The following is a 24,165-nucleotide window of genomic DNA, read 5'->3' on the forward strand; positions in this document are numbered from 1 at the left end:
TAAATATGGGAAGTAATATTGGTGGCAACACAAGTGTAGAGTGGGTAGAGTATCAGGTAGGAATAGGAGGGCTAACATATTGAGTTGAGCATGGTGAAGTGGCAGTGAGGAGTACATAACTGAGGACATTAACACCATAGTAAGATTGCTTATCATAGGTTAGGGCCAAGCTGTTGGAGGAGAGTATTTGAAATGTAGTAAATCTGCATGCTAGTGTTTTTTTCTATCAGTAGAATTCACCAGGGCAGTAGCATTGCTGAACTTAGAATTCTAACTTTGAAGTGCAGACTGATTCGCAGGTGAGTGTCAAGAGCAGAGGTCACAAGGGTAGTGTTGTATGTCATGCTCCGGAGGCTTAATTCCACAGCAGGCAGCGTTGCAGGTTCAGGCTGGTGGGGAGACATCTCGGTATAGAGCGGCCAAAGGGGGCTCTGGTGTGGGATGATCTCCATCTTGCTGAGGCCCTTGGGGGTATTGGTGCTGGTTGCTGGAGGCTGTGAGCTACTGTACTCCAGATCCTGAAGGTGTCCTCCTTGCGGGGGGGGGGGGGTGCGATGTTGGAGACCGGAACAGACCATTCTCTCTGAGTCCCTGTGCTATGGTTTAATCCACACCCTTAAACGGGATCAGGTTTTCATCCTCTGTGCCAGTACTTCTAGTGGCTTACCTATGTTAAGTGCTAAAGTTCGGAGATCCTGTCAGGAGCTTCTTGTTGTCACTTGAGCCTTGCGCTGCTGCTTCTGCTCACAGCTTGCCATGTGGTCGCTGAGTCCTCTTCTGGAAGGTATCCTGATTCTGACAGTTACCAAAGTCTCAAGTGTCTACAGTTTTCAGCTATTCACAGTTCCTAAAGCCACAGTTACCAAAGTTTCACAGAATCTTCATATCCAAATCCTCAGTGCACAGTATTCTTCAGTGTCATCTCCCAGTCCTCAGTGCGCAGTATTCTTCAGTGTCATCTCCAAGTCCTCAGTACGCAGTATTGTTCAGTGTCATATCCAAGTCCTTAGTGAAAGCAGTATTCTTCCCTGTCATTTCTAAGTCCTCAGTGCGCAGTATTCTTCAGTGTCCTCTCCAAGTCCACAGAGAGCAGTATTCGTCATTGTCATATCCAAGTCCTCAGTGTACGCAGTATTCTTCCGTGTTATCTCCAAGTCCTCAGTGCGCACATTATTTTTCAGTGTCATCCTCAAGTCTTCAAGTCATTATTATTCAGCCTCGCATCACAGTGCATCTCTTTACAGTGTTCTACAATATCTTCCTTCAAATCATCATCACAAACTTACCATCACCACCTCAGTCCCTCTCCGGCCAGTCACTCCAAACCCCCTAATTGTGACATTGTAGAGGAAGGCAGCTTGGTTAGGACTAATATATATAGGATAAATGAGAAAGTTCAGAAAAAATTAGAAAAGATCAAATAATTAGCATCAAGATCGTTCTTATGAAGATCAACTTCCAAGGAGACAAAAGGTAAAGGAAGGTAAGATAATTTGACAGAGAGTGGGATAGGGGGTGTTAGCTTATTTAGACATGATGCAAATTTTGGGAAAGCTGGATCAAGGATATGGCGGTTTGAGTTGATGGGTGGAGGAGAGAGGGCGAGGCATCCATTGCAATGTCAAGCGGCATATGAAAGTTACCCGGGATAAGGAATACTCATACAGCAGTTGAATACTGGTTTACTTTGAATGTTTGGCTTTTGTAACATTGATTGACCAGAGGAGGTTATAAAATAGGGAACCTTCAGTCTTGTTCAATACAGCAAATTGTAGGTTTTGAGATATCCTTACTTATGACATCAATGCTGGTTGTTATAAAGATAATTCTGGACAGTATATGACAGTTGCAGTATGGTGCACAATAGTCTTAGGAGTTCCTTCAACTTTGTCCCTATCTGTTTGCACTTTGTGTATTATTATGTATACTTTAAACTAATACAAAGTTTAAAAAATGATAGATAAATTGTCTTCTTAAAAAAAATACCCTATTGTATTTGTGATAGAGGATATAGCTCACATGGAGCAGGAACGGATGTGGATTATTACAGCCCTACCCTGTGAGTATATGTAAAATCCATGGAGTCCTATTGGATGAAAGTCAGTATATAAAGAAATGTTTTACATTTTTTATATACAATTATTTTATATGCCAAATGTATGGCAGCTCATGTCATATTTAGCATGTATAAATAAACTGATTTATTTTAATAGGAGATATATTCCATGGGATAATATTGTAGAAGGACGTGAAAGAGTAATTATCATTTCCCCAAGATTAAATTGCCATTCAAAGTAAGTAAAATGAATGGAACATGGTATGGTATACAAACCAGAATAACCACTGCAAATGTTCCCTTTACTATCTAAGAAATTTCACTTGTGCCATACTGGTAATGAAGAGAAATGGTCCTATTGAGCTGCATTGGAATGGCACAGTAGTGACGTTGGACAGCACATTTACAGCAACATAGGCAATTCTAAGCAACAATGACAAGAGTTTATAGGGATAGATCAGTATCTTATCTTTCTCTGCCCACACTTTCCGTTTATTCAATGCTAGAGAATTTTAAAGGCATGATCTTGCAGAATAGGCCAGGTGAGACTGAAATGATAAGAACCTAATAGTTTCCTAATAGTTTTTATATTATTCTCCTTATTTTTCCTTAAACAAATTCTCAGTAGGTTTTCATCCATATAAATCTGATTAATAATATACTTTTTACGAAAACACGATAAGTCGACAAAAATGTGATTATAATGAAGTTTACTTATCATTCATACATCAGGGGTCTGAAATATTGGTGTTACAGTATTTCTGCGCTGTTTCATGCTGTACATCATAAACTTACTGTACAATGTTAATGATGTTGTAGGAATATATATATATATATATATATATATATATGTGAGTGTGTGTGTTAATACTGTATGTTCGAAGCCTAATATACAATACATATTTTCTGAAAAGTTACGAACTTGTACAACAAAGCTCTCTGCAATATTAAGTACATTATACATTTAATATGGATTTGCGAAGCACAACAATGTAAGTCCTGAATGGTAGGTTGACCATGAAGGCTGCTGTGTAGAACATAGCAGAAGCAGCAGTAACAATGTGAGGTGTAAAATACTGTAACAATTTGGGGTCAGAATACCAGAGGTCAGTTACAAGACATCATGCATGGGAATGACAAAGGCAAGATCAGAGTTAGAAGCACAGTAATCTCTTAGTGACTGAATGTCATAAATTGCTCTATATAGCCAGAACCATGGTCTCATGTGATAATGATCTCTACATAGGCCATGCACAAGGTATTAATTACTTTTCATAACAGAGTTTGTTCTGGGCATGCTCAAGGTATTTGATTAAATCCTCTTAGACAATGTCAATGTGACTTTTTATCTTGAAAACCCAGAGTCAGCCAGTAAATGATGTGAAATATTTGTAACTACAGCATTCTTTAATGTTTGTCTAGGATTGCACATAATATATAAATATTTGACCATGTTTAAGCTTCATCTAATTTTATTAGGTTGAAATTTGAATATATTTTTATGTTTTGTGGGTGCCATGATTTGAAAAATATATTCAGAAGGCAAACTGCAGAAACTTTGTGACAGCAGTGGCCCTTATTCTGATCGGATCGGTACGGCCCGCGTGCGGCCGTACCGCCGATGTTTTTACTCTGCACATGCGCAGAGGTCATTCTGCGCATGTGCAGCCCCCTTCGCCGCAGACGGATTTCGTCCGCCGCAAAGGGGGCGGATAGGGGCGTGAGGGGCTTCATCCCCTCATTTCCCTATGTGTACGCCCCGCGTTTCATGGGCGTTCCCATGCAAACGCGGGGCGTATGCATGGAAATGAGGGCATGACGCCGCTCATGGGGGCGGAAAGCTGACGTCGCCGGATGTCAGCTTTCAGCCCCCATACAAGCTACCACACGGACGAGTGTCCGTGTGGTCTCAGCTTGCGGGAGCTGCCGCGGCGTGCGGACCTGCCTTCGATGGTCGACGACCATCGAATGCAGGGGGCAGCTCCTACCATGGTGGAGGCGTACGCCTCCACCATTTTTATGCGGATCGCCAGCCGTCCGTGTACGGACGGCCGTGGCGATCCGTAGGGTGGGCGGGGATTGGTTTGTGCGGCCGGAGCCCCGTGTGCGGCTCTGGCCGCACCAACCAGAATAAGGGCCTCTGTGCTTATTTATAATAAGTGTAAAATAACAAAGCTCACAGTATGTACCTGCTTTTAACAGGCTTATGTACTGTGTAGCACATACATGTTTTTCTGCACTTATATATTTATTCATTACCCAGACTAGCTTACAATCTATATTCCTCACTAGAAGGATGCAAACACACACACACACACACACATATATATAAAGGGGTTAATTTTGTCAGCACAAATTAAATTGTGAATAGCTGGGGAAGAAGGGGGGGGGGGGGGGCAGGACATATGCACCTGCACTCCCACTCCCACCCCAGTGCTCCCTGTCATAACTGTTGTCATATTGTTGCCATTTTTGCAGCAATATGTATATATTGATGTGTGTGTATGTGTGTGTATATATATATATATATATATATATATATATATATATATATATCTGAACGTACAATAGGGGGATGACAGAGTCCTCTTTGACCAATGGACCATCATGAACCACATATTGGCAGCACCCTACAGTTTTATAAAATATACAAAATCCACACAAACAAGGCCCTGTTTACAAATGAACCAATGGCCGTGCAACTGTGAAGCAGAGATACCAACCAATGTACCATTGCGCTACCCAATATTTTTTATTATACTATATGATAAAAATATGTTCAGCAGTTTTACTATGCAGCAAACTGAAAAATAGAATATTTTGACAGGTGAAAATTATTTTAGACTTTGTAAATGTAATACTAATTCTCGGAACACATTCACTAAAGCAGATTCCCTTCTATGTACTGTGTTAGGACGTTTTCAGTATGTGTCCATCTCTGACTCTTGCATCCTAGATATTACTTGCAGAGTCCTTCAAGGATTTATTCTGGGGCCAAAACTGTACTTATAAATGACCTAAGTATACTCAGTAATTCAAAGTCAAGCAATACACTACATACTGTATGCAGATATTATATTGTATTGAAAACACTCATTTATGAGAAAAATCTACTACAAGCTGTTCTCTCAGATGGAGCACTCAAAATATAATTTGCAAAGTGTATTACACCTACAGTAATTTTCTTATTAGTGCAAACCCCTAAATCTAGCTGGCATCAGTACCCAAATATATAATTTGGTATATGGTTTGAACCAAACACTTTATTAAGTTTGGCATGTTGTCTTACATTCAAAATATTCTATAGCAGTGGTTCTCAAGCTCGGTCCTCAGCATAGGTGAATCTAAGGGGTGGTCCGGGGGTACGCCGGACCACCCATTGGACTGCCCGGCCATTATGTAAATTTAAATATAGATTTACCGGAGCGATGGCCATGGGAGGGCTGCGTGCATGCCCAACTGCATGCAGCTCCTCCCATGGTCCTTTGCAGAGTGTGAGCGCCAGGTGCTCCCTCCGTCACCATTTGTCCTCCACATGCTGCTGCAGCTAGCAATGGCTTGTGTGTGCAGCAGCCAGCAGCAGCACCAGCGGGTTCGGGTCACAGCAGACAGTCATGCGGCGGGGATCAACAATCCAGTCCTGACTCCTCAGACTCCTGACTGCACTGACTCCTGTGGGCGCCGGTGAGTGAAGTACGTGTATCAGTGAAATTTGCGCCTCAGTCTCCCTCCTCAGTCTGTTTGGAAAGACAAAGAAAAAGACTCTCTTTTTTCTTGGGGCACTCTGGTAAAGATTATGTTTTGTAATCAGTAACTTGTCATAAAATGAGACATACAGTGGTGTATTGATAATATAGGCTAACTAGCTACGCGACCGCCGGCATAATAAAAGTTTAATTTTAGTACTCACTATAACCAGGGCACTTTCCCCTACAACTATGTGTTACTAGCATTTAATCCAAATTCTGATTCTAACTTTAATTCTAGTGAGGCTCAACTCAAGTTTGCTCCTTTCTGTGCCCCACCCTATATCATCAATACACCACTGTATGTCTCTTTCTATGACCGGTTACTGATTACGAAACGTAATCTTTACCAAAGAGTGCCCCAAGAAAAAAAGAGTCTTTTTCTTTGTCTTTCCAAACAATTATCTTACTCTCAAGGGTGCACCTCCACTTCCTTCAATTATTCGAGAGGCTACGCCTTCCCTCTCTTGATTTATCTATTGTGGACTCCTTCATCACCTTTCAAATTTATCGTCTGAATACAAAACTGTGCACTGGTCGACCACCTCCTCCCCTTTCCCCTTTTCAAGTGTCCCTCCTCAGTCTGCCTTGTCTTGCCCAGTGCCCAGTGCCCCCCCTTAATAAAAAATAGAAAAACAAAGTAATCTGTCCCCCCTGTTCAGTCTGCCTTGGCCTGCCCAGTGCCCTGCCTTAATAAAAAAATAAAAAAAAAATGCAGTAATCTGTCCCCCGTGTTCACAGCAGTGAAAAAAATGGGGGAGTGACTTGACCTTGTTAAGCAATGCCCCTCAATTGAGGCTACACCTCATTTTTTACACCCGCGGGGAAGCTGCACGCAAATTTATTATGTTTGGTCTGGGACCACCCATTAGTATATTTCTAGATTCGCCTAAGTTCCTCAGGACCCTTCACAGGTCATGTTTTCCAAGTCACCCATCAGGAGCACTCTGTATCTCCAACTGTCTTTATTTTTAAATCCACAGGTGACCTGAAAACATAAACAGTGTGGGGTTCTTTGGACTGAGTTTGTGAAACTGTGTTCTATAGAAGCAAATCTTGTGGGCAGATGCACATTTTCCCATGAGAACACAGATTCTCAGACCAGTTATACAATATACCATGGGTCCTCAAACTGCGGCCCTCCAGATGTTGTGAAACTACAAATCCCAGCATGCCTTGCCACAGTTTTAACACTCCCTTATAGCAAAACTGTGGCAAGGCATGCTAGGATTTATAGTTTCACAACATCTGGAGGGCCGCAGTTTGAGGACCCATGCAATATACTATACCAATGTAGCTTATCATTCTTTCGCATTTATTTTACTAAAGCTTGAATCACTTTATAATCCAATATTACATGTTGTAACTACAGTACAAAACATAGCTACTTGAGATACTATCTTATCTAAGCTGGCTCTCCGGGATTCTAGATGTAGCATTCACTAGTCACTCTCTTTCCTATAAGTACTGTCTGGACACATTGGGCCCAATTCTGATTCACTTGCAAAAGCAACTTCTCTGTTAGATTTGGGTGGGGTTTGTGCTTCAAACTGATATCTATATTGAACTGTAAAACTAAAGCAGACAGTATTTACTCTGCACAGAAACAAAATAACACCCAAATCTAACTCTCTCTGCATATGTTACATCTGCCCCACCTACAGTGCACATGGGCCCTTATTCTGATTGACTCGCTCTGGCTCGAATTTGCACCCTTGCAAGTCATCCAGAAACCGCCCTGCGAATTGTGGTATGCCCACCCCCCCCCCCCCGGTTCGTTCGACCAGTTTGTGAATGGATGTTTACATAAACATCCATAAACATCCATTCCCATGCCAGTGGGAATCTCCCCCATCTTTCAATGGTCACCTACTATCGCATGGTGATGAAGGCACACGCATATGTAAGGGTGGTCCAGACCACTCATAAATATGCGTGTAGAATTCCAGTAAATAGGGCGGGCAGCTGACATGCCATTATTTCAGCTGTCCGCCACCTGCATTAGCAAGTGTACGCCCAGCGTTTTCATGGGAACGCCAATGAAAACTGGGCGTTAACATATGCTAATGGCCAAGGCCGGCACCCCACACCCCTCTCAACGCACTGCTCAAAAGGGAGGTAGCGTGCACTTGGCGAACAGATTTTGCACAGGTGTAGAAATGCTGCTGCGCATATGCATATGCAAAACATCGGTCCCAGTGCAAATTCGTGCCCGGACGAATTAACCAGAATAAGGGCCCTGGATTTGTCCATTAGAAAGAGAATTTGCTTTGGCAACTAAATCAGAATCGGGCCCATTATTCAATCAGTTGAACAGACTCTATACTGTACTTCTGCAGCTGTCCGTGCATACTGTGTTATTTAATTTGAATCTTGAAGTTATGTTATTTAGCATTCATTTTAATAACAAGAAAATGTGTGTCAAAGTTTTTCCATGTGAAAGCTTCATCATGTTATGGAGCAATATAAATTATAACTTCTCTTAAGTTACCTGTGATTATTTTAATTACAATAATTATTTTATAATATGCTTTTTATCTTTTTCAGTTGTCCAAATCGAAAGAGAAGAAAAATATGAAAAATCTGTTCAAAGAAGTAAGGAAACGCATGAGCATAATAAAGTTATACATCAGTCAACAGCAATCTGTTTTCTATGACGCACAAATTCATAAAGTTAAACATATGAATTCATTTGAAAATATTTAATTGGACTCCAGGTTGCGGAGTAAAAAACCTTATATTGATTCAACAAAGAAATCATTTCAGATTACTATATATTACTTTGAAACGTTCTTTACTTGTCTTGTAGTTTTCAAGCTTTAATAATCATTTCAAAGATACAGTATATCAAGATAGGAAATCATTTTTTATCCTTGGTCAGTTTTTCATCAGAAGGCAACAGTAAAGCAAAAAAGAAAGTTACAGAAAACATAAAATTGTATAACACTGTGGTGCTAAACTGAAATGCAGTGACTTTCAGGGCCAGATGTACTAAGCTTCAAAAAGTGATAAAATGGAGAGTGAAAAACTACCAGTTAATCCATACCTTCCTACTTTCATCGGTGGCCCAACGGGAGGTTCGTGTGCATGAAAATTTGGTGGCGAGGCCTCACGGTGAGGGTGGCGTGGCCTTCAAGACGTGTCACACGTGCAAAGCCACACCCCCATTTTACCGCCACTCCCAACTGCCCCCCATCCGTGGGACACTGCTGGTTCCGGGCGGGCCAGTAGAACGCCCCCAAAAACAGGGACGTTCACTCGGTAAACACGACAGTTGGGAGGTATGGTCAATCAGCTCCTATCTGTCATTTTTCAAAAACAGCCTGTAACATGGCAGTTAGGAGCTGATTGGCTGGCTGTTTATCACTCTATTTTATCACTTTTTGAAGCTTAATACATATGGCCCTCAGTGAGTGATTGCAATAAGTTAAGATAACATTATATTTATACTGTACGTCCGCTTTTACTCATGTCCCATAACATAAAACTGTTACTTAAATATGTACAGTACAATATATGCATAATCTTATTTGTTTATAAATTAGAATTTGAGGCATTATGATACTATCTTAGCGGAAAAGGTGAAAAAATGATTTACATAAATCTACGCCATGCCTATAATTCACCATTTCAGCTTAATCAATGCATTGATTAAATTGAGACATGTGAGTAGGAACAACATATTATGATTATTTGGCCTTAGTCACATATAGTCAATCTACACACAATGCTGATGTTCTCGTAGCTGAGTGATTAAACAGATTTGCATAATCATAACATTTTCTGAAATCTCCAATGTGGTGGACATTCAAGGAACCAATTATGCGAGTATTGTGGGCGTGTTAATGAAAGTGGCTGCTTTACAGATGCAAAGCCACATGCAAAGGAGGCTGTGGTCAGATTGAGAAACTGCACCTGCCATCGGGTTTATGCAAGTTTTAATGATGCAGCTGATGTTAATTCATGCACCATCAGTAATTACTTTGTGTATGGAAGCAAAAAGTGGGCATTTCAGTCCCTACACAAGTGGATTATGCATGTAATTATGCACAAAGTCATAAATGGCCAATACACACTGCGGCATTCATTTTGCGTGCAACCAAGAATAAGGCCTCATACTGTATCTAATAACATTCCATACTTCTGCAAATACATGGGGAAATAGTATATATAGTAGTTAATCAGGTCAACTGACATTTGGAGGAGGTTGAGCATAGCGCTCAGATCTGGACATTATCAACTAAACCAAGTGCAAAATATATATATATATATATATATATATATATATATATATATATATACAGTGTATATATATATATATATATATATATATGTATCAATAAGTTATGCTTTAAAACCTCTCTCCCCCCCCCCCCCCCCATAGTTTTGCCCATGGTAAAATCAGACCACACTGTTGATTTACCCAGTAGTAATCCTATAACTTATCCATAATAAGTATCACAAAAGTCTTATTATGTTTGTCACTAACACCAAGCATTGATTTACAACTTTTTTTTCAGTTCTTCACAAAGAAAAAGCAGTAAAGGAAGAAACATTTCAAAAGGCAAAACACAAAGGTATATATATACAAATATATGATAACATTTAGCAAATGTCAGTATCATATGATAAGGTTTTTTTTTCCCTATCTGTCTTTTGGCTTCATCCATATGTAAATATCACAAAGGCGCATTTCACAGCAGTAGCTATAGAGAATTTCCTCGTCTCATAATGTCAGCTCTACATAAACGAATGCCAACCAAATTAATTTTCCTTTGAAATGAATATGGGAAAGAAATGTCAATCTTGGACATTTTACATTGATTGCTATATCACTTAAAGGTATAATCTGTACAAGACGACCCTGGCCAAAACCAATATCAATTAATATTCAGTACTGCATAGGTTTAAGTGGCTTCCGACACTGGAGAAATTACTGAAAGTTTCTTATTTTGAATACAATTATTGATTGTATCAAAAGCATTTCATGCTTTGTGTAATATGTCACAATGACATACTAGCATTGTCCCCGCAGTGGGGATAGGACAACACTAGACCTGTGCTGGCGGAAGAGGCCGCTAATCACTGTTTTTTTTTGCTGGCGACAGCCCTGCCGAGCATATCTCGGCAGGCTATCACTAGTGCGCATTAAGTGCGCTAATGATACATTGGGGAAAACTTAATCCCCCCCCCCCCCAGTAAACTAGCGTTAAGTGCATTTCTGCATCTGCAACACTAAAACTTACAGCAGATGCCACCACTTACACCACTGGTTAACTGCCAGTGGTGACAGATGGCCAAAGGGCAGCAGGGAGTGTGGAGCAGTACTTTGGAGTAAATTTGCCTACTGTTTATTGTGTTTAATCATGAGTCAAGACCAAGTAGTGTGCACACAGTTATTGGGGGATGCACTAACATCTGCCACCCCAATTCACTGCACATCATCGGCTACCGCATCAATAATAATCACATATGTTCTAACATTTAGAGCTGCCCTTTGTGAAGCAGCCAGCAATGCATCAGTAGGTCCCTGGCGGCACTCCCCCTTCCTCCTGTGGCTGTGCCCAGCTGTTGCTGCAGGGACTCTGCCAGAGGGAGGAGGAGGTTACTGGACATGAGGTGAGGGGGAGCAGCGTGGGGTGGAGGGGGTCATGGAAAGAAGCCCATAGGCTTCTATGGGGTATTGCCATTTTGTTGCTGGTGATGCCCCCGCTGTGGTAACCTGGTGTACAGGTTTTAGTGCACGCAAAAACCCAGATAAAAGGGTTTTTACAACATTTTGTGTTAGTACATCCCGCCCATTGTTGGATACTGCAGTGTGGATATCATAACCAGATTCACTTCCATGTAGTACATACATTCAGCTAATACGATATCCAGCGAAGCATTGCTCCAGTTACAGTATTGAGTAATGAGTTTATTCAGAGACTAGTAAAATAGACCCAGTGTGAAAGATGTATGAAGCAGTGATAAGGGAGAAGTGAGCCAGGGGAGAAATGGCCCATGGCAACCAATCAGCTGCTCTGTATAAGTTTATATTATGCAAATTATAGATGTTACTTCAGTGCTGATTGGGTTACTTGGGCTATTTCTACTCTGGCTCACTTCTCTCTTATCACTGCTTCATACATCTACCCCTATGTTTCCCAAAGATATTGTACTGCACCATAATGGAAGAGATTGTTATAGTAAAAAGCACATGCCTACAGGAAATAGTTGCAAAACTGCCAGGGTGAACAAAACCACATACACTTTATTGTAGACTATGCATTCTTACACTTATCCCAGACTTTTATTAATTGATCTTAGGAGATAACTTTCCTAGAAAAGTTAGCTAAACTCAATATAGCTAGCTACTGGGCCCCAGTTATAAGAACATTTTAAATGTGATTATTTTAGACTTTGAATTAGTGTGCTAAGAATGTCCGATGTCTTGTACTTTGTTGTTCTGTACATGAGAAGGGTATATGAATAACGTACATATTAGGTTAATCTAATTTGCTATTACTGGTGTAATCACCTCAAGTTCTTGGTATACGGTCATATTATCGACGACACTTAGGTCGACAGTCATTAGGTCAACACCGTTGGGTCGACATGCAACTAGGTCGACAGGGTTCTAGGTTGACATGGTTGAAGGTCGACAGGTGTCTAGGTTGACATGGGACAAGGTCGACCTGGGTTTAGGTCGACATAGTGTTAGGTCATAATGGGTTAGGTCGACAGGTCGTGAGGTCGACATGGGTTTTATCACTGCTTTGTGAGCCAACATGTGCCGACAGGTGGTATTTCATGCCCTACCATCCACTAGGGCGTGGTGGGAGAATAAAATAGTGTGCCCGAAGCATTTCGAGCGAAGAGAGCGATGCGAGGGGCTGTAGTTGACTTCCAACTGTGTCCATGTTGATTGTGACAACATGTCAAAAACCAGTGAAAAAACCATGTCGACCTCGCGACCTGTCGACCGAAAGCCACGTCGACCTAATGCTAGGTCGACCTAAACCCATGTTGACCTTGTTCCATGTCTACCTAGACACCTGTTGACATTCAACCATGTCGACCTAGAACCCTGTCGACCTAGTTGTATGTAGACTCAACAGTGTCAACCTAATGACTGTTGACCTAAGTGTGGTCGATAAAACGATCCACACCCAGGTTCTTACAGCAGAGAGATGCTTACAGGTTAACGCCTCTCGCTGCCCGACCTAATGCACGCCCCCCACCCTGCTGCGCAAATCTCCTCACTAACATGTGTCCGCACAGGCAAAATGTAATTTGATGGTCACTCCCCATTGAATTCTTCTTTTTTTTTCACAAATTCTCAAACTCGGTCCTCAGGACCCCCACACAGTGCACGTTTTGAAGGTCTTCTCACAGAACCACAATGATCTGTGGATCTTTTGCACCTGTTCGGTGACATGGAAAACATGAACTGTGCAGGTCTGAATCACTCCTTTATTCCTGTTAGAAGCTACGGGCAACAGATCTGGGTGAGGAATACCAGAAGAAATAAGGGATAACACTTTCCAAGGTGCTTACTCTCGGGTGTCACAAGCGTCCCCTTAGTACTGTACATATACCCCAATATTGCAAAAGTATTTTCTCTTATGACCTTATGACATATATGGTCAGTGTAGTATAAATTTACAATACAGGTCAGGTGACACCTCAGGCTTTTATTATGTACTGTACAAGGACATTTCCCTGGAAAGTGTTGTGTACTCTAGCCATCCTTGCCTTCTCAATATGCTGCCTATGCCAATGCACCATCTTACTAACTACAACTAAAGGCCCATGCACAATGGATGATTTTGAGCTGAAATTGGCACACTTTTGGTGTTTGGAGCTCAAAAACCCCCCAGTGTGTATGGCCGGTCCATGAGTGTTGAGCGCTGATAGGTGCTCCGGCATCATTGCTAGCCACTGCTGGCCGTCGACTGGTAAACATCATTCTGAAGTTTATCCAGATTAAAAAAATCACAATATGAATACAGGTTATGAAGTAAGAAATACAAGTGATGTATTGGTGATGCATACATGGAAAATTGCTAAAAAACAACAACATACAGATGTGTCTACATACATCTTGGTTTTACTGTGCCATGTATGGCACAATTTACATGCGCAGGCGGGTATCTGCGCATGTGCAGGCGTATGTTGCGTGCACCCACGGCGACCTTTCGGGTCGCCGGGTGCACGCACCCATGCCTGCGTGGGGGGGGGGGCGGAGATGGGCGGGGGGCACCGGGCTGCCCCATTACCATATGGGAACGCCCAGCGTTCCATGGGCGTTCCCATAAGAACGCTGGGCGTTCTCATGGTAATGAGGCAGTGACGCGGGTGTGGGGGGCGGGTAGCTGACATCACCGGATGTCTGCTGCCCGCCTATATCCACGTCAGCGTGCACGCAAATGTAAGTAACTGAAAAGTCACTTACAGTATATATGCGTGCACGCTAAACATCATTCGATGGTCGGTGACCATCGAAAGATGTGGGCGGTTACCCGAGCCATGCGAATGGATGTTTATGCAAAACATCCATTTGCAGCTGTTCGGGCGAAGCCGCACTTTGAGCGGGTGGCGGGGGGGGGGGGGGGCGGTCGTTCGCCGGACGGGGTTTGGTGGACTCGCAAGGCTGCGATTTTGCAGCCTTGCGAATCAACCTGAATAAACCCCTAATATTGATGACTATGCAGTACAGATAGAAACTGCAATGCTTTGTATAAGAATAAGGGTTGTAGAGATTACTACTAGTGTGACTTCTTGGTGGCTTGAAATCACACTTGATTTCCCGTAAACTCCCCGGCAGCTTCCCAGACGGCAGGATCACAAATCCTGTACGCAGGCTATTAGCATACAGTGTATCGTATGTGATCCCAGTCATGGGATTTCTGGATCCGATGCGCACGAGTCTGCACATCGGATCGGAACCGGAGGCTTATAACACATGATTTGACACTTTTTGACCAACTTCTCGGTCCGATACTAAGTTATGGGCCCACTAGTGTATGGGCACCTTTATATTGATAAATAAAGCTTGCACATTTTACTAACAGTATAGACCTTATATCAGGTTTTATTATGAAGTTGGATACCACATGTATTTTTTCAGCATTTTTATAAAATGATTGTATTTTTTATGTATTTATCTTATAATTCAGCATGGATCGCAAAAGCAAAATTGTTCTCGAATGCTGCACTGCAGGTGATACAGATGTAACATGTGCAGAGAGAGAGTTAGATTTGGTTGAGTTATTTTATTTCTGTGCAGGGTAAATGGCTGTTTTTTTCTTACACTGCAATCTATATTACAGCTTAAACACCCCCCCCCCCCCATTTAAATCTCTCTGCACATGTTACATCATGATCTGCCCCATCTGCAGTGCACATGGTTTTGTCCATTACAAAAAGATTTTGCTTTTGCAATCCAAGCTGAATCAGGCCCATAGTCTGTAAGAAACAGAATAGTATTTTTGAACAGTCCATATAATAAAGTCCATATGTATTTTCCTTAACATGAACTGATGTTGAGATATTGAAAGAGGCATTTGAAAAGTATTCTTGGAAAACGGTCGAGTAGATACATATTTCAGTTTACCCTATTTGTATATGCAGTATTTTGTTAGGCAGCTAACTGCTTATGCAAATAATGTCTGAATTTATCATACTGTATATATAATAAGCTAATTCATTTTTTTATTCATTTATATCAATTCTGATACACTGACCCTAATAATTGTTGCATTAAACATATTTTATGTTATGTACTGTACTTACCAGAATTGAATCAAGTATTTCTAATAGAGAGAAATGAGGCATGCTTCCAAACTCCATTTTACTGGAAATGGTTGCTGCTTTGTATCCTGGATTATGGATGAAAAAATGCTGAAAACACATTTTTTTTTTTCTACAGCGATAGAAGGCAGAATGTTAATGCACCGTGCACTCTGCATAACATACTCAAGTAGAAATAACAATGTTTTATATTTACTCCTTGAATGGAACTAGTGAGATTTAGATCATTTAGAATTAGGATACATTTGTTTAGTGATTTTGTGCAATACATGATTGCTGCAGTTGTGCCAAACACCCCTCTTGGCACACCAGGTCCCGTTAGACTCTGCTGGCATCGGTCATCTGTTTTGCCGAAAATGTGCCTTACGCACCAGGATATGCAACACTTTAAATCTATATCTGACTTCTACAGCTGAGTACACACCAAACAACATGTGTACCAAGCCAATTTGACAGGTGATGTGGCTCTGCATCCACAAGGGCATACACACTTTCCGATAATGGGGGGTTTGGAGCAATGCGGCATGTCATGCAGCATTTTACAGCATTTCATTGCTAGAGATATTTTCTGTTGACCCTGCAGCATTGTCAACCAGAAGACATCACTAATTATGGCATTTGTGTGCATATCGGGAATGCACACTGCCCAATATACACCAATGTGAATGATATGTCGTTCTAATTAGCTGGATTGAATGACATATTACCTGGTTTGTAACCTGCTTAAGAATCTATATACTGTATAAAGTGCTGTGATGCATATCTTTTTTCCATGCCAAGTTCTATTGTTCTTCATATACAGAACTAGTCACACACAGATATACAAGTTGGTATGCTCTAGTCTAGTTGCATAACAATGTAATTAAGTTGCATTTTAAAAAAAAAAGTGCCCTAAGCTACAGTAGCAGAATTGTATGTGGCTTGGTGGCTCATTTGCGGGAACCAAAGTGTGTTATAGCATACGCATTTGTGTACTACATTGCTATTACTTGAAATGGCTTCTGCAATTTATAAGTGGCTCAGTGCGGAGACCTAATTCCATGGGCATGTGGCGCATTGGCTTTTAATGGGAGTGTCATGGGCGTGTTCCAGCAAAACACAGTGGGTATGTCTTATGAAACAAACAATGGAGACTCTGCACCAGAGAGGGGCTGTTTGAGAAGTCGATGTTACTAGTGATGGTGGAGAGATTGGATTCAGCAGCACACTTGAGCATTGCTCACATATGCAAAGTGTGTGTTGAAGGATTTGCAAAGTTCGTCAAACAGTAGTGCCCAAGGGGAATGCCTAAAGTACACACTTGGCAGTTTTGCCTGTGTATGACTATGTGAAAATCGCAGGTCGATAAATCGCTCAGTGCATACACACTGATTGATTTCCAGCCTGCTCAACAATTATCACTGCGGTGAACTACTTTCTACAGTAGGAGACTATGGAAAGCGGTTCACTCATCCTGTTAACAGGGCAACAGTAATCAGGGCCCGCAATGATGCAGGAGCACACATCAACGCTCATCGCCTGCCTATACACACTTGGAGATTTGAGCTCAGAGTACCTCAAAATGGGAAAACTGAGCTACTCTGAGCTCAAAATCCCTATTTGCATATTTTGGCACTTGAGAATCTTTGGTAAATCACAGCTACCTGTACACTTGATCTGTAAGCACTTTACAATTTAAATTATTTTAAAACAGGGATATTTAAATTTATAAGGCAAAACCTTTTTTTATATTTCAGAAATTTCAAAAGCAAAACCTGAAGTAAAAGAAAAACCAGAGAAAAAAGCACCAGAGAAAAAAGCACCAGCAAAAGGTAACAAGCAAAATGAGGATAAAAAATTCCTGTAACATTTTGGGGAAAATATTTGAGGAAATGGTTGTAACCCTTCTAAAGTCATGGGTCATTTTTGTCTTCACATAGAATAGCAGGCTGTGTAAAGTGTTCATTCTTATTGTACTCAGTATCGCCTCCTTTGAGGGAAGAGGCTTTTGCGTGTGTCATTTTTTAATTCTTAGAACTGGTTCCAGAAAGAGAAACACAATAATTTCAGAAATTAAAACTTATTTGCAGTTTGGAATCTACTATAAATCTGTACATTTTTCCTGAGTTCTGGAACCTTACTGTACACACTGGTAAAATGTCATATGTGTTATCTCACACCATCCCTGGGAGACTGTTGCACTATGTGGGAGATGAACTAAGCCTTGGAGAGTAACAAAAATGAGAGAGATAAGCCAATCAGCTTCTAACTGCCATGTTTGAAAATGGCAGGAACTGATTGGTTGGTACTCTACCTCTTTCCACTTTATTAGATTTCACGGCTTAGTACTAAGGGCCCTATTAAGAGGGGGGACACAGAAGAACATGCAGCAGTGTCCATTGACATGACCGTTTCCTAGTTATGTACACACTGCAATACAGATTAGATGCCACCATCAGTCATATTGAAACCAGCAATGAAGCATGAAGCAGCTTTTTTTTTTTTTTTTTAAAGAGTAATTTTTATTAGGATAACAGACAATGAATGAAATGCCTACAACACAAACACAAACATCGCAACCATCATTATTATCTCTATGTTTTTATAGAATGTGCAGTACTTGTTTAAAGCAACCTCAATGATGTTATGCAATACCTCTTGCAGTGGATCTACCATATCATGCTAGGTGTGGTGCCTCATGTCGTATGGTATATAGATGCTAGGGGGGAATTCAATTATTTTTCCCTAATGCTGATGGCACCGAACCGATCACCCTTGCCCCCTGACCCCAGGTGTATTACTTATATGGAATTGAGGAGAGAACAAGGTCCTATAGGATCTTGTCAAGTGAACTTCAACTACCACATTTAGAAGAAGAGGCAACTAATTACTGCATGTCCAAATTACCTGGTTTCCATACAACCCCTGTGCAATGGTGGTAAAGCTAAGTTGCCATAATTTGGGTGGGGAAGGGGTGGTGCTCAGCAGTATTCCAAAAAGGAGGGCATGTCATCCCCACTTTCTGAGTGCCAAGGCCAGTGTCTAACATCTTCAGATGCAGATATAATGTACTGGACTTGGCAGCAGGGCCATCTTAAGGGCATTATGGGCCCACGGGCAAAGCAGTGGATTTGGGGCCCCAATCTAATAAATACATATATATATATCTAGAACAAAAGCGAGCGCTCCATAGTGCGTGCATCAGTAGGAAAAACTTTCTTTATTCCATAAAACCACTCACAAAGACCATCAATGGGTCACGTCAGGTCACGTACCTCTGACGAAGTCCTAGTGACGAAACGCGTGGGGGTGTGGCCTAGCATCGGACGAAGGTGACGGTGCAGCCGCTCTAACCAGACCGCCGAGTCTGAGGTTTATACGCTGAAAGCTGCAGTTGTCTCAAACCGCTTTTTATGGTACGTGATCCATTGATTGTCTTTGTGAGTGGTTTTATGGAAAATAAAGTTTTTCCTACTGATGCACACACTATGGAGCGCTCCCTTTTGTTCTAGAGAAATCCATTGTTCACCTATCCAAGTAAAGTTGGGGAAGCTGCCGATCGCTGAAGTGTGATTAGTGCTCATTGAACGTGTTCACCATTTGGGACTATTGGTTCCTTAAAAAAGACTACAGATAAGGACTTGCGCATTGTCTCTTTTTTCATATATATATATATATATATATATATATATATATATATATATATATATATATGTAACACAAGAAAAAAGAGGAGCGCACAGGTGAGCAAGATTTGAAACAGCGTTTACTGAAAAAAGTGCAGGCTCACATACATGGAAGAAAACAGCAGTCAGCATATGCGGTAGTCACCGTCAGCACACCGTCAGATAGCACGGACACCAGAGGACATCTAGACGACCGGCAAGATGGACACAGAGGCGGCGGCGGCGTTCTCCACACACGGACTCGAGACGGACAGGTAACACCGGAATCAGGATCTGATACGTCGGGTGACCACGCCCCAACGCGTTTCGTCACTGATGACGAAGTCATCAGTGACGAAACGCGTTGGGGCGTGGTCACCCGACGTATCAGATCCTGATTCCGGTGTTACCTGTCCGTCTCGAGTCCGTGTGTGGAGAACGCCGCCGCCGCCTCTGTGTCCATCTTGCCGGTCGTCTAGATGTCCTCTGGTGTCCGTGCTATCTGACGGTGTGCTGACGGTGACTACCGCATATGCTGACTGCTGTTTTCTTCCATGTATGTGAGCCTGCACTTTTTTCAGTAAACGCTGTTTCAAATATTGCTCACCTGTGCGCTCCTCTTTTTTCTTGTGTTACATGTGTTCAAATTGAGGCCGTGACAAAGCCTTCAAGAGTGAGCTGCACTACTAATTGAAGACAGGTTCCGCAATTATAAGTATCACTTTGCGCATTTCCTATTGTGTTTGTATATATATATAATATATATATATATATATATATATATATATATATATATATGTGTGCATTCAGATATCACAAATCCCCAAGCAGAGTCCAAGTGTAAAAAAAAACATAAATAAACTGAGCGCAGCAAACCAAGTGATAGTCCAAGCTGCTGTCTCTAAGGGATACTCAACCCTTATTAACCAAAGAAAAAAACACCAAGTAGACAGTGCTGTAGGACTGTAACTTTCAAAATTGTACAATATTTATTAATAAAATATAAAAAATAAACACCGGCCGGTGAAAACATACAGTAACATCACATATTAGTGACACATTGGTTCATATAAATTTCAGCTAACAAGGTTCAATGGCAATTGTGCAGAGAGTATAATACTCTATCATGGACTTGGCTTTCTTCAGAAACTTATGTGCTATCATTCAAATAAAGTTAGTTATTAGACAAGTCCAGTCAAGCAGCAATAGGTTAAGTGTAGCTCAATTTGCAACAGGTAAGAGCATCATTCACTCAAGCAGGAGCAGTCTCTTAGGTTAGAACTTCATAGCTGCAGCACATTCACAAATGTTAGGCTGTTCACAAGCTTAGATTAGTCAGACAACCATCCATGCAGGGTAAAGCAGTATGTCAATGATCACTGAAATAAAAAGAGTTTTTATACTTATGCTCCGTGAACCAGATGCTTTATAACCCGCTATGTTATGGTAAGTCCCTTTGCACTTAGAGCGGGTCCCCGGATGCTGGTGCCTCCCTAGTTGTGCAGCCTTTTCTGGGACTTATCAACTCCGGTATTCTGGGTCCCCCGGTCGGCGGTGATTGTGCGTGGCAAATGTGGGAATCCCTTGGTCACGGCAGATTTTTTCCGTTAGAATGCCCACACATACAAAAATTAAACTCCAATAAAACCAGATTTTTAAACATGTTTAAAAATCTGATTCAGCAATTGATTGGCTAACCCTATTAATTTTTGATTGGGATTGCCAAAAGGGGGAGCCCACACATTAAAGTTTAATTATGATCATCTCCAGAACGGAGGATTGTCACAATTAAGTGCTTATGTATGGGGCCCATTAGAGTCCAAGTGTGTCCCCCGGTTTGCGATGTCTAGGACTGACTTTACCAATACTGCATGGTAACTACACTTGGCTGGTGGGAAAATAATTCTGTTTTGGAATACTACTGTATTTAGTTTTACAAGGAACAAGGAAGATGAAGTATAACAGAAGTCACCCAGTTGCAAAGCAGATTACTGAAGCCATAGCAACTATGCTGGTGTTAGACGTGCATCCGGTATCCGCCATTAGTGCAGTGGGATTTACACAGTTGATTTATGTACTGTGTGCCCAGTCTGGATTCAATTTCACTATTCCCAGACTGTACAAGGGACATTTTAAAAAAGTGTCGTTAGTGTCCTCTCTCAGAAATGTCATTGTACCCACTGTCCACTTAACCACCCACATGTGGACAGGACAAAGTGGAACTTATTATCTGTATTACTGTGCACAACACATTCATTGTAGGCATAATTTTGTTGTGAGACAAATAACTGCAAATTCCAAAAAGTCCCATGTTTTTCTGACACAATTTATTTGATAGCGGAGGATAATTTTATTCCATAAAATGACGGGCATGCAGGAGATGCTATCCGCGACTTGGAAAGGGTGATCAATCTATTGAAATCAGATCACTGTATTTTGGCCACTGTACTTAATCCCAGGTATTGTAACTCTGTATCTTTGTTTCTGATGATCACAAATCTGCAGAGGCGTAAAGAGCTGTTGGTGAGAATATGGTCAGCACAAGCGCAGCAGGACATTGTAACATCTCCTTCTTTCATGTCCCCGCAACTGCCGGAGAACACTACATTTTCAAAACACACCCGCTATAATGATGGACATGTCTATTGTCCATGCATATGATGCTGTCTCCATTGAAAAAATGGGGGATGATTATTTATTTTGTCAGTGACAGTATTGAAGTAGGCATGTCAGACAGTCCATATATTATTATTTACAGTTTCTTATATAGCACAGTGCATTACAAATGGAACAACAGTGATAAAACAAACTGGGTAGTACTAGTAACAGACCGATATAGAGGTAGGAGGGCCCTGCTGGCAAGCTTACAATCATGTAATATATTGGCAGGAAAAAGATGCATTAATTCAGTTGGGCCTTGCACAAACTACATTTATTTTACTGCAGTGCATCTACTCTTCATCGCAATTTAATATCTAAAACAGCACCACCCCTCTCCCACAGTGCCCGGTTAACTCTCCAGTGTGTTGTCACTTGTCAGTAACCCAATTTAAAAATTTACAGTAGCACCCCTCTCCTACAGGACTGGAATTATACTGCATTATTACAGGACTGGAATTACACAGCAGTATTACTGGACTTTAATGGCAGTATCACTGGACTTCAACAACATTACTACCAATGGACTTTATTGGCAGTACCACTGGACTGAATTTATGTAGCTCTATCACTGGCCTGAAAGTACAGCTGTATCACTGGACTTTATCGGCAGTACCACTGAGCTGAACTTATGCAGAAGTATCGCTGGACTGGAATTATACAACAGTATCACTGGAATGGAATTATAGTCATACAGCAGTATCACTGGACTTTATCAGCAGTACCACTGGACTATCACTGGATTTGAACTGCAGCAGTATCACTGGACTTTACTTGCAATGTCACTGAACTTTAACTGCAGTATCACTGGACTTTAACTGCAGTATCACTGGACTTTAATGGCAGTACCACTGGACTTTAAGGGCAGTACCACTGGACTGGACTTATGCAGCAGACTCACTGGACTGGACTTTAATGGCAGTACCACTGGACTTGAACGGCAGTACCACTGGACTTGACTTATGCAGCAGTATCACTGTACTCAAACTTCAGTAGTATCACTGTACTTTAACAGCAGTATCACTGGACTGGACTTATACAGCACTATCACTGAACTGGAACTGTAGCAGTATCACTGGACTTTAAAGGCAGTATCTCTGGATTGGAGTTATACAGCAGGATAACTGGACTAGACGTATGCAGCAGTATCACTAGACTGGAGGTCCCAAGACCAGTGCTCCGAGCCTGGTCAGGAAATCCTGAACAGGCTTGGAGAGTGGGTTTTGTTTAGGGGTGTCCAGGTTCCCCAAATTTGAACTCGCTCATCTTTAATATATATATATATATATATATATATATATATATATATATATATATATATATATATATATATATATATATACATATACCTCCACTCTTCTAGAGTCAAATGCATTGCCAATACATCCTTACTTTGAATCCAATAATAAAAAAAAAACTTCTTTAGAGATCTCTGTGAATTTTATACCCCTACAATTACAGAAGAAGCTTCAACCTTCAAATGGAAAGTGAGACATGTATCAGGATGATGGATTAAAGGAGCTGTGGATGAAGACTATTATCATTTCAGATACTGTGTGCATCAATAGCTTCTGTATTTTCCTGATTTTGGTGAGAGACTTAAAGGGTACTACCAGTGAAGAATATCCTTTTAATTAACTGATTTTAATAATTAGCAAATCTGAGAAACTATTCCTCTAAATCCATGTATTGATGCCAATTCTGGATAGCCTGGTTTTTTTTAGTTAAGATGAATTCCTGACACTATATGAAATTTATCACGTTCAAATTAGCATTTTTCCATGGGGTCTAACTAGAACTTTGTGGGCCACTGTCACATGAGAGAGAGGGTGTGAGAGAGGGTGTTAGGGAAAGACAGGGGAGTGAGAGAAGGTGTATGAAAGAGAATGGTGGAAAAAAAGGGAGTGGGGGAGGGTGTTAGGGTGAGAATGGGGGAGAGAAAGGTAGTTAGAGATGGTGTAAGGGAGAGAAAATGGAAGAGAGGGAGTAAGAGAGGGTGCAAGAGAGACTCACTGTCTCTCTTGCACAAGATAGAGAGAAGGTTTCAGATAGATAGAGAGAGAAAGTTTCAAAGAGAGGGAGAGGATGGAAAGAGAGAGAGAGAGAGAGAGAGAGAGAGAGAGAGAGATGGTGGGGAAGTGTGGAGAAAGAGGATGGGATCAGAGAGAAAAAGAAGAAATAGTCTAAAACAGGAAGCTATGTAAATAGAGAGGTGAGATAAAGGGGGAGAGGAGAGTGGCAGGGGAGGAAAAAAAGAGTATAGAGA

The 24,165-nt window shown here is 41.3% G+C and overlaps 1 protein-coding gene across 1 annotated transcript in view; it reads left to right on the top strand.

Annotated features, from left to right (window-relative positions):
• TRDN (triadin) overlaps window positions 1-24,165 on the top strand; it is a 427,364-nt gene that overhangs the window by 104,385 nt on the left and 298,814 nt on the right. The window contains exons 4-6 of the mRNA XM_083174940.1: window positions 8,350-8,397; window positions 10,323-10,379; window positions 17,334-17,408. Coding sequence (XP_083031066.1) covers window positions 8,350-8,397; window positions 10,323-10,379; window positions 17,334-17,408 — 180 coding nt within the window. The remainder of the gene's footprint in view (window positions 1-8,349; window positions 8,398-10,322; window positions 10,380-17,333; window positions 17,409-24,165) is intronic.

This window comes from Crinia signifera, chromosome 3, assembly GCF_055691185.1.
Source record: "Crinia signifera chromosome 3, ASM5569118v1, whole genome shotgun sequence".
NCBI lineage: Eukaryota > Metazoa > Chordata > Amphibia > Anura > Myobatrachidae > Crinia > Crinia signifera.